At 40.7% G+C, this 12,518-nt stretch overlaps 1 protein-coding gene across 1 annotated transcript in view; it reads right to left on the minus strand.

Annotated features, from left to right (window-relative positions):
* Window positions 1-728: 728 nt before the first annotated feature.
* The window catches only part of LOC150076778 (glycerophosphodiester phosphodiesterase 1), a 121,573-nt gene continuing 109,783 nt past the window's right edge, over window positions 729-12,518 (minus strand). The window contains exon 6 of the mRNA XM_090386710.1: window positions 729-1,827. Within this exon, the coding sequence (XP_090242836.1) occupies window positions 1,701-1,827 (127 nt within the window). The 3' untranslated portion in view covers window positions 729-1,700. The remainder of the gene's footprint in view (window positions 1,828-12,518) is intronic.

Consider the following 12,518-nt stretch of genomic DNA (forward strand, 5'->3'; position numbering starts at 1 on the left):
TTTTTTTTATTCATTTGAATTTGTTGAATGTATAAATTCTGTTGTCACAAAAAATATCCTGAACGAAATAAGAGAATATACTTTCCACACGTTAACTGTAGACGAAAGTACTGAACAGTATTTGGAGGTATTTTGAAGCTTACAAACTGTGACAGTATGTCCATTTTAGAATTTTTTTTTTTTTTTTTTTTTTTTTACCACGAATATAATCTTGATATTCAAAAGATGGTAATGTTCACGTCAGGTGGAGCAAGTGTTATGCTTGGAAGGAAAAATGGAGTAGTAGCAATTCTCAAAAAGGAAATATTACATCCATCTGAACAACACCGGAGGCTCACATTTGGTGAGTATGGGCTTGGCACACCCAGGGTTCTGAGCTGGATATCATCATTCTTCTCTTTCTTGTTGATTCCCTTCTACTTTTGACTCTCTCTCCCTCTCTCTCAGGGCTACTCGGGAACTTTTTTTTTTCCTGGTGCAGCATAAGCCTCATCCTTGCATAATAATAATAACACTGTGTTGCACACCGAGAAGATTCAGGATTGGACGACGCATGGAAAAATGTGTCTATTATGCAAGATATAGAGACCTTGCTTAGAACTGTTGTTTGGATGGCTGCTTCCAGATACTCGTCCACACCACAGGACGGTGTGGACGAGTATCTAGAAGTATCCATCCAAACCCAAAACTTCTCTAGCTATCTCCACTCCGTTTCGCTGTTTTTTTATTTTTTTTATTTTATTACCGGCCCTTCCCGTAGCTTCTGCTTCGGAGGGAGACCAAGTAGAGTACATGGTACAACCTTTCACGCCTCCATGTGGCAAAGGATGTTGGATGCTCCTTGTCTACTAAGATGTCAGACGCCGGCACTAACACTGCACCAAACTGACACTTACCACACTACATATATACGACCGGCTAGGCTTATGCCAACCTTACAGACGCTACAGCGGTCTATAGGGGAACCTTGCATCTGCCACAAAGCACTTTAGACACATTTGACATTCTGTGGTTTCTTTTGATTTCCCAAGATTGAAGCCCCCCCCTATAAAGGTCAGATTTCCACTAAGAAAATTATTCAAATGCGACAGATATATTAGCAGTTCCAAATGAAAGGACTACCGGAAGTTGGAGACGCGTTGAAACCGGCGTTTACCATCGAGGGTGCAATTGAAGGAACTCCACCCGAATAACCAATAAGCTTCACCATTTCTCAAACATTAGTACCGTCCCCGAACTTTCTGATCACACCTCGTGGACAATCTATTTAACGACCATAACATTGACTAGTGGAAGGTATGCCTCTGCAATACTGAATTATTTGAAAATACTCCAAAATTGACTTGGGAAGAACAAAAAATGTGCGTACCAAATTATTACGAATGTGGCAGCTAATGATGCCTTGCGCATGCGTACATTCTTACAACTTCAAGCACTTAGGTTGAAGTAATACTTATTTTTTTCCATATCAGTTGCATTGTCGATATGGACGACAATAGGATGTGGGCGTCGCCTTTTGTTGACTTTCCTCGACATATTTTTAAAATTATGTCTAATAATTTTGTTTTTCACATCCCATAAGATATTAAATAATAGACACAAATACTGCATGGGTATACAATACTACTAATAAAACGAGACAGCAATATTTAAATAATATTGATGGATGTCAACGTAAGGGACCAAGTTTCTTTGACTCATCAGCGAAGAGTGTCTGTAATACAAGGTACTTGTAAAGTCTTCGAGAAGTATTCTTTTTCTAAAGGATGGTTCGGAATCCATGCTAATACGTCGATATTTCGAGCTCTCCACATCCGGACATATTCACTGAAAAATAAAAAATGTTACTCAACATTTATACAGTTGACACTTAAAAACTTTGTCTTAGTACTAAGAAAATACTTTTTTATATATACTGTAAGGTTATTTTAGGAAAAAGACTTCAGTTCGAGTCCCGTCCATGACGTGAGGAATTTTTCTGGGTCTTTTTCACAACGTAGCCGAGTTAGTCGGTCTCAGGCGAGGGTAGCATGGTTTTTTTCTCAAGAAAATTTGGGGTTTTCATCCAGCAAACAGAAAATCGACCTCGGAACACACAATATACACGGAGGAATATGGCCTTAGGCGCCGATGCTCCTAAAATCCTACAGGTGTTCAGGATCGTGGCTTCCTGGAGTACGTTAGGTGTTATAAGGGAGGCCTACTACTGCTAGGTTATTAAAAGCTCTTTGGCACCATGCAGGTGGTTGACATGGTGATCGGGATGGTCTTTGTTCTATATTCTACATCTCTTTGACTTCCTGTCTAAGATTTGTGTGCTTCGTGATCTTTTCCTCATAGGTTTCCTGTGGGTTGCTGGTGTTTGGCACCACCATGTCCTTCAGGTAGGCAGCCCTTTCCTTGCCGACCGGGCTAGCCAGGTGGGTAAAGTGTCTGCCTGGCAACCCAAAGGTCGCGGGTTCGAATCCCGCTTCGAGCTTGGATCAAAGTAAAATTCAAAAACTTTGGGAGGTGCATAATGGCCACAGAAGCTGATGCGCCAACAACTAACAAAAAAAAAAAGAAAAAAAAAAGTCCTTTCCTTATTTTCAGTGAAGGTTATGTTCGAGCTGTTCTGCTGTTGCACCACGCGGTATGATGTGCCGAATTGTTTCTGGAGCAAGGTGCCATCGCCCACATGTAGTGTCGATCACTCCGGGGTCCTTTGATGATGTCTTTTATGTAGCTCCTAGTGTTTATTACCTGACCTCAGATGGCGATAATGAATGCGTCGGTTCGGGAAGAAGCATCCTTCTGGTGAGCCATGAGTTGGAGGCCTTCTTTTAGCATTATCACTGATAGTGGCAAATGACGCAAGAAAGCAAGCTAATACAGCATCTGTCAAAAAAAAAAAAAAAAAAACCAACCTGACACCTCCCATTTCATCTATTCGTCCCATTCAATAGTTTGTCTAGTTCTTCCTGAATTCTTAATGGAGGGTATCGCGCAGTGCCTTCTTCGCCCATTTTTCTATCTTCGTTTCTTCCCTATGGATGGGTACAGTCTCCTTGTTAAGGTTGAGTGAGGTTTGCAGCTTGTCTATCTTCCTTATGGCCTGATAGATTGGCTATATTTTTCTGAAAGTAATATTTCAGGTTGTCAATCGTTTTATTTTGTTGAGGTCTGTCATACCGCTTCCTCCTTCCCGGGTTATGGCCAGTCTCTCAACAGCCGCATTCGAATGGTGTTGGCAGCTCTTGGTCATCACTGTCCTGGTCATTCTCATGATCTCCACCAACTAGGTGTTAGTCCACTCTTTGATCCCGAAGGGGTACATTAGCACTTGAACTGCGTACGTGTTTATGGCTATGACTGTTCCTCAGTCTCAGAGTCTTTGATGGTATTTCTCGGTCAGGCGGACCTTTATCTCCTTTGTGTTCTAGCTATTATTGTTACTAGTATTTATTTGCCAACAGGGTGCATCTTAATTTTTCTCTTTCACTGAGGAACTGAATTTTTTGGCAACCGACAAGTGGGAGGGTTCCATAAATAATGAAAATGAGTAATTAGGTGATTTCCAAGGTTGTCCTTGATAAAAGTAGAAGTTACATTGGTATGGAGGAACGAGTGACACAGACAAGTGTCATTTTGTTGTAGGTCAGTCAGTGTTCGACCACCCTCAGCTTAGTTGGGACTGGTCGCCTTGCGACGTCCATGTTTAGGTTGATTGCTGTTGGGTTTTAGGGGCAACGGCGACTTAGGCCATGTTGCTCCGTGTATATTATCTATAAATTGCTTGCATTTTGATATAGACTTTGTTTGCTGGACGAAAACCCATGCTACCTCGCTTGAGACCGACTAACTCAGCCACGTTGTGAAAAAGACCCATAAAAATTCCTCCCGTTTTTAGGGTCTTTTCTATCCGGTGTGGGGAGGACGGCAATTGTGCCAACTGTGCTGTTGTACCCAAGGGTTTTGTAGACGCGATATATACTGGTACCTCATGGCAGCGCAGCATTTTGTGGGAGTTAAAAAAAAAAATCCAAAACTTCGCCTGACACCAACTACAGTCATAAGTGATAAAAAAAAAAATAATAATTTCTAGGGATGAATCAAACAAAAGATTTTAACTTAAGAAGTTTCCGAAAAAAAAAAAAAAAAAAATCATCACAAATCCTTGCAACCTGGTGAGAAGCAGAGAACAAGTAATAAAGCAAACTTCCAAAGAACAAAACTTTTTTTACTGTACACAGTAACTGGTAATTTTATGTATTTATTTATTTTTTATTTTTTAAAACAGAAAAAATTACAATCGAATTTTATAGAGGTAATTACATATCGTTGGGGTTAGAATGCTGACAGCAAATGAAAAGAATGCACCCTTTGTCACCCATTAAACAAATTACTGCTTTATTACAGACTCTCCCAGCACTAATGCATAATTATTAATGCAAAGCTAAGGCAATAAATCCCAGTAGACTCGAAGTATCCAAGGATTTTTCCTCCTATTTCTTTCAAGGCGGGGGGGGGGAGATAAAATAACTCAGCCGACACTTCTAATTAAAATAAATCGAAATTAGCTTCTGTGTACGTGTGAGTGGGTGTCATGTGGGGGTCTCATACGCATTGCAACAAAAATAACTTATGAAAATTGAGCTATCTTGTCACACATACACTGCTCAACAAAATTAACAGAACACGTAGAAAACGTGGTGCAGCTTGCGATGAAAATTACATAATTAATTTACAAATTGAGAATAGCAATACGTACGTATGTACAATGCAAACAATGCAAGCTATTAATTGTACTTTTATGAAATTCGGATCAGACGTCTACTAATGCATCTTGATTTACGCATGTGCAGTGGAAGTGATTATGTAACTTCCAGATTTGTTCTTTGAACTCTGACGCATTACGTGTCTAGTTACTGCTGTTGCTTCATACAGTTCGCATGGTTGTCGGTGTCACTATTCCGTGAAGGAAAATAATTTGTTTGTACTCCTATTAACTTGACTGTTTTATAGTAGAAAATCAACCATCTTTTAATTCTTTATTTTAATGTTTTATTTTTTTAATGATTTGTATCGAAGAAATAGCAAGCATAGTGTTTTTGGTTGGAGCCCCACCTGTGGTTCCTCGCCACCGCCATTATTTCTCGTGTGAAGTAAACAGAACTCTGTAAATGCCAGAAGTGGGGCCCTCGTGGGTAGCACAGTTGGTAGGAGAAGTGGGGGCCCTCGTGGATAGTACAGTTGGTAGGAGAAGTGGGGGCCCTCGTGGATAGTACAGTTGGTAGACTAGCCGGGTAGAAAATACCTGAATTGGAATCCTGTCAATGATGGAAAGAATTTTTATGGATCTTTTTCACAATGTGGCTGAGTTAGTCACTCTCAGGCTAGGATAGCATGTTTTTCCTCCCGGAAACTCGGGTTTTTTCGTCCAGCATACAGAAAATTTAAAGACAGTATACACGGAGCAACATGGCCTTAGTCGCCTATGCTCCTAAAAATCTATTTGTGAATTTCTCTGACCGTGTGGTCGTTCCGGAGTATAAACAGAAATTTTTAAAAACGACAGCGTTTTCTCTTACAATTGGTAAAACATCAGAAACACAGTGCGGAATTAAAGAAGTGCACTTCAACGAAATGCTCAGTTTGGAAGACGTGGACCAAACCTCTGGCTCCCTTGCATTTTGATCATGCCCATTTAAAGAAAGATAAATTTAAAGAATGCTGTTAAATACACACCGAATGGACGAGAAAATAATAAATAAATACTTGGAAGAACTTTGGGTAAAAAAAAAAGACACAGAGTAAAAAGATGCACTATGATAAAAAAAAAAAAAAAATCGAAAATCATTGTTACAGCAAAATATCGTACAACTGTGACAAACTAGAAGGAAGAGGACTTCGTTCCCGAATAGCTCTCTTCAGCAATTGCACACATTCCCAATAGGATTGAGATCAAGTAAATGTGGTGGCCAGGGAAGATGGCTGAAAGCATCATACAAGAATGGTTCTCCGAACCATTCTTGCACGATGCGCTGTTGCACTGTCATCCATAGTGTGGCCATCACCTTCGAGAGAAAGTGTAACATTGCAGGGTGCAGTAGATCTGACACAAAATTCAGGTACTCCCTGGATGACATTTGACCATTCAATGGACTCAGCCCGTGCCAACAAAACATTACCCATACCATGATACCACCTCCAGCTGCATGGGTTGTCTTAAGGCAGCAGAGTCTATCGCTTCGTGAGGTTCTTGCAACCCTATCTGCGTAGGTAAAGGTAAACTGCAGCCATTATCAATCCACTGCAGGATGGAAGCCCCCTCAACAATTTATATTGAGGAAAATGGACCATAATCTGCCACTCTGATCCAGTGTGGGTTTGCAGATCGACCGTATTTAGCAGTCAGGGGTTTGAATCCCGGTCTACTAAAAGAGCGTGTGTTACTGCACTCCCGCTCCTGACTACTCTGCACTCCCGCTCCTGACTACTCGGCTATGGAGGCTGCTTACTATCAGTGCAAAAACAAAGTGTATTGTGATTCGTCTAACCACATGACTTTCTTTCTTCCATTGTTCTACTGTCCGATCACGAAGTTCTTGGCACCACTGCAAACAGATTTTTCTGTTTATCTCTAAAACTAATGGCTTCCGAATAGGTCGGCCACTGCCAACACCCAATATCTCCAATTCCCTGCAAATGGTTTCGGTTGAAATTGGGCAGTTCTGGGATAGGTTGAATTTAGATGTTATTTTAATACACAGTGAATGTGTTATATTTTCTTACAGCTCTCCTTAGAGTACGATGGCTTCAGTCTTGAAGTATTGTTTTTCTGTCACACGCCTTTTAGATGTGTAAGAGTCATTAAAAACCTTTGAGATGGATGTTTTTGAGTACTCAATGCGACAACACGTCATCACCTCAATTCGCATTTCTAACGTCTGTGACTGTCTTAATACTAAGATTAGTATATATATATATATATATATATATATTATTTATTTATTTATTTTTTTTTTTTTTGGCCAGTGTGTAGACATTCTAAGGAAGATCATAGAGGATGACAAATGGAAAGGTAGAGGAGTTATCAGCAGTGCTGACTGAAGTGAAAAGAGCACTTGAAAATGAAGGAACAGCGTGGGCGTAAGCTGTTTAGAGTAACACGGGAAGATACAATACGAGAGAGAAAGAGAGAGAGGGAGAGAGAGAGCATCCTAGTTCCATTCCGTAAACAGAGAGAGAGATAGCACCTGGGAGCGTGGAAACAGCATATAGTTGTCCACGTTCTTAATCTGACTACTTGATCTTCGACAAGTGGTACAGACTAAGAGTGTGATTTCTACCCCTGCAAATTGGTTATCTTAATGTTAACTTCCATCGTTTCCTGGAGAACAAAACTGACACAAAACCCTCTTCGTACAGACTCCAAATTCGAATAAAGTTTGTGTACTGACTCAGGAGAAACTTTTTAGCTACACTTAATTCTCTGCAATGGATACCTACACAAAATTCTCTCTCCCTCACTAACAACAACAAAAAAACCTGAAAAACACCAGGACACCAAATGAATTTTAAAAAGTAAAAATAAATATGAAAAATAAAATACCACCAGGAAATTTTTAACTGCCCACTTTTTGCTGAATAAATATTTAAAGAAAAAATTGTATTCTTTTATACTCTGGCAGGACCCATAAATCATCGTAGTTTACTAGTAGCAGTCACGAGAACTTGAACCACGGTCAACTCAAAGGCATGCGCAACTGCACATGTATTTATGATTTACTGCAAACTCCTCTGACCTGGTGGTCGTGCTAGAGTGTAAATAAGAACATATATACAGTAGTCTCCACATAAAATGCGTCACTCTCTTAAGTTTAATATTTCCTTAAATCACTCTATAGCAAAAATTATTCTTCTCAAAACACTATTATATCGTCCTGTAAAATTAGTACTGTATAATACAGTACTGCATTAGTAGTGGCATATGACGCAAGAAATCAAGCTTTACAGCATCAATCAAAAAAAAAAAAAAAAAAGAAAGAAAGTGTGCAAAAGGAAGAATCCTATCGGCATTGAGATAGCTCAATCCACTCAAAGCCTTAAACACCTCAAGCACATTACCTCGCAGGTGCCTCCAGACGCTGAAATTTGCACTGAAGTTTTTCTTGGTAAGGGCACATCTTTGTTACTATCACCAATCTTGATGCCCTTCTCTGTATTTGTTCCAGCAACTCCTTCCTAAAACAAGGCCTGAAAACACTGTATGCAGTACTCAAGGTACAAAGGATTATACAAAGGAATAATCACCTCCTTATCCTTGCTAGCAAAGTTCCTGTATATCATTGACAGAACTCCATGAGATGTCCTGGCAGCATGTCTGCACTGCTAAGAGAACTTCATGTCCGATTTCACAATTTCCCTCCGTGTTTTTTTTTTCTTTTTTCATTCTCCACTACCTTGAGTGTAGTACCACACGTTTGGTAAATTACTCTGCACTTACTGCTCAAACCATATTACAGTACTTTGCATTTGTCTATGTTGAACTTCAGTTGCCATTTCTCAGCCCATCGGCCTAACTTTTCTACATTCTGTTGCAGTATCATGCTGTCATTAACCACCCTACCAATTTTCATCTCATCTGCAAACTTGGAGATTAAGTCTGATATTCCTTCATCTAAATATAGAAAACAACAATGGGTCCCAACACCGAACCCTGGGGGACCCCACTAATAACTGTACACGAAAAGATGTGTCCATTGATTACCACTCTCTGTCTTCTTCAACTCAACCATTCCTTTCTCCTTAGTAGCAACGTGCTCTTAATGCCACGCTGTTCCACTTTGTAGGGCAGTCTTTATGTTCAACAGTATCAAAAGATTTCCTGAAATCAAAGTATATGATATCAAAATTATTTTTTACACCCAGTTCCTTTGTGAACACGTAGTATCCAATCAAATTGGGCAGACCCATGCAGCGTCTGAAGTATAAACTGCAGTCTCATCTAGATGATCCTCCATTACTTCTTTAACCAGTGACTCCATTATTTTCATTACTGTGATAGTGCATCATCATTCTGCAGTATTAGTGGCATTATATCATCTTGTTTATAAAAGCATCCCTGGTGCTATCAAGACACTTCCGCTTCAGCAGCAGCATGGCATATATTCAGTTACTCCAAGGAAGAAAAGCATAATTATTCCTCTTGATACAGAGGCTCTACTGTCGATATATAGCTGCAAAAGTTGGCTGTAACCAGCCTATTTTGTCAACGTTATGAAAAAAGAAGCACGAGAGCTGAGATGCTGAAAGAAAATCTGGAACCAGACTGAAACGAAAAAGTACTGCAGCAGAGGACAGAGTTTTGAAGTGCGGATGTCCCCATGACCGTCCAACTTTCATAGACCAATAATCCACGTGGAAGAAACATACTGGGGTAAACAGGTAATAGAGCTATTCGACGAAGACTTGTGATTAGTCTGAAAGCATATCGACTTCGTAAGAAACCCTTATTGACAAAATCCATGAGTAAAACGACTAGCATGCTAATTGGACAATTGAGCAACGGGAATCTGTAATATTCTCCGATGAATCCAAATTTAACCTCCACGGATCGGATGGTAAATGGTACATTCGTCGTAAATCTCGAAGCTTATCGCTGATTGTATTAAATCAAGAGTCAAGTGTCCATTGGGCAAGATGATTTGGGGATACATCCCGAACAAAGGCAGAATATATTTTGTAAATAGTACTGTTTTGTGACTACTTCACAAAAATTGCAAAGGAGATTCTTCTGCCCGTCATCAGAAACCTCTTTCAAGGAGCAGAAAATTGTTTTCCAATGACTCTATGCCATGCCACGCCACGCCACGCCACAATGCACGTAAGGTTAGTACAACATTACATAATCATTTCAACACACTTTTATCAGGGTTTTTTTTTTTTTTTTTTTATCTTTGGGTGAAGAAGTTGAAGCAAGACTGCATCATCGGGTCGTTATCATGGCCAGGAAACAGTTCTAATTTGAACCTGATTGAGAACTGCTGGGTGCTATGGGACAGAAAACTGCAGCTAAAAAAAAAAAAAAAAAAAACCCATCAAGCAAGATAACGTTGCAAGAAACCATTATTAATGTTGCGATGCACTGCCATGGACTGGCGAATGCTGCGTTCCACCGCATCACACAAATGTTCGTTGTTGTGATGTCATGATTCAAGAACCATTCCTGTGGAATATAACACATGTAACATAAAGCCTACGTTGATGAATGAGTTCGGTGCCATCTCAATACAAGATTACCATGTAATGCAAAACTTGGTCCGAAAAATGCCGAGGTTGAATCTGGCAGTGTGGTGCATTCGGTGGTGTCAAGAGGACCCAGTGATAACCAAGAAAACATTTTCTAAACCATGATACTATTGCCACTAGCTTTTTTCGGTCCAATCGTGCAGTCTATCTTGCAGCTGTTCACCTGCTAGCCGTCGAATATGCACCATTCTCGACCCAAGTCATTCCCGGTTTAAAAGTAGGTCGCACAGTGACCTGCTGTTGAGCGCGTACAACGCGCTGCGCCCTTTCCTCACCACGAACATCCACCTTGCGTAATCCTTTACAGTTCTGTCAGCAGGAGGTGGCTTGACCCGTTCGACACTATTCTTTGTACGCCTTAACCATAATGGGCTGTGAGGAAACCGACAAGACGTGCCGTTTACAATACGGATGCCCTCAACGCACGAACACCCACAATCATGCCCTTTTGAAACTTCGTGATATCTTTACTACATCCAATAACTGCTACTTTATAACTTCGACTTGCATAACCAGATTTATCATTATCTATATATTGATCATTATTTAACTCAGATGTGAACCACTGACTTTTGGCCGTGACTGGACAGTTGCAACAGTATCCATACTCTACATTGTATTCATCTAGTTACAATAAACATTTTCTCTCTCTCTCTCTCTCTCTCTCTCTCTCTCTCTCTCTCTCTCTCTCTCTCTCTCTCTCTCTCTCTCTCTCTAATTCGTTCTCCTCCCTCCCAAAGGGATGCTACTACCAGTTTCCATCCTTACAGCTGTCTCGTTGATATTTTCCAGCAGATCACAGGGCGTCAGTTGCTCAGCAGATACAAGTGCAGTCTTCACTTGAAGTTCAAGGAGAACTAGCAGCAGGTTTCTGTATTCTCTGAGAACCAACAGTCCTCTAATGAGCTGGTCGGCTGCCTACGCCCAAACGATACCTTATGTTGCTCAAAGGGGGTAAACAGCCAGGTCACAGACCCCAGAGTTCAGGTTTTGCAGCCTTTAGTTTTGAACTATTGGCTGGAGGGGAGGCGACTACTTAGTGGCTCTGCCTATAATTTTAATTAACTTTATTGAAAACAAGGTTATTCTCTGTTGTTAGTACAGAAAAAATTCAAATGTTCAAAAGCTCATTCCAGAGATTCGTCATCAGTGGAGACTGGAAGAGAGATTCTAAGAGTTTCCAACTATTATTATTATTATTATTGTTTATTTATTTATTTATTTTTAAATAAATATTGGAATTTCGTAATTTAATTTATTAGAATTTCGAATGATCTCACGGCTTATGAGATCATGTTATTTATCTGCATCAAATTTAAAGAGGATGGAGGAGGAATCATAAAGGCCACGATTCCATTACCTCTATTTAAGTTGAACTTCTTTTATGTGTATCTGGAGCTTTTATACACTGAGTTGGCTTTGCATTAGCAACGTTCCCCCTCCGGAATGGGCTGGTCTGAGACGCTGGTGAAGATTCAAATTCGAGAAGGGCTGATATGACATTGGAATTCGGTCACGTGGCGATCAGTTTGAGTGACAGCGAGAAAGAACGGATCAGCGTCGAGATCTTTTCAACTTCGAACATGCAATGATTGTGGGGACAAGACGTGCAGATGCCATTATTTCGACAAGAGCGACATGGTTAAGTACTCCCGTTCTATGGTACCACAAGTCTACCATGACTAGGTCACCAGTGGTCGAAGAACCAGCCAAAGGTCAACGCCCTTGATGCGCGTCGTGTGTTTGGTCTTATAACACAGCAACGACGCAGCGCGGCTCAACTGACCAGTCAGTACAATGTAGTAACATTGCACTGGCATCCACATGGACTACACGCCGAACATTAACTGCAAGACACAAGGAACTGCTCCTTGCATGGGTTCATCAACACCAACATTGAACCACCGACATGCGGAAATCTTTTGCCTAGTCTGATGAATCGAGTTTCCAACTCTGTCATACTAATGGGCGTATCGTATTTGGAAAAAGCAAGATGAGGTAATGGTGCCTAGATGCACCGTTGCTATTGGTCAAGCTGAAGGCCAGGCTCTGGGTCCTCTGGTTCATCAACGGCCGGCTCCATGGTACCGCCTGCCTTTCTGTCGTTACCGACCAGTACACCCCTTCAAGATGGCAGTGAATTTAGACAACTCCGGCGTCTATCAACAAGACAAACGCAGCATAATCCAGCAGGTCCCAACTGAGCGTAATTGGGACCTACTAGA

Source organism: Mastigoproctus giganteus, chromosome 12 (assembly GCF_048544385.1).
Source record: "Mastigoproctus giganteus isolate SK-2022 chromosome 12, ASM4854438v1, whole genome shotgun sequence".
Classification (NCBI taxonomy): Eukaryota; Metazoa; Arthropoda; class Arachnida; order Uropygi; family Thelyphonidae; genus Mastigoproctus; species Mastigoproctus giganteus.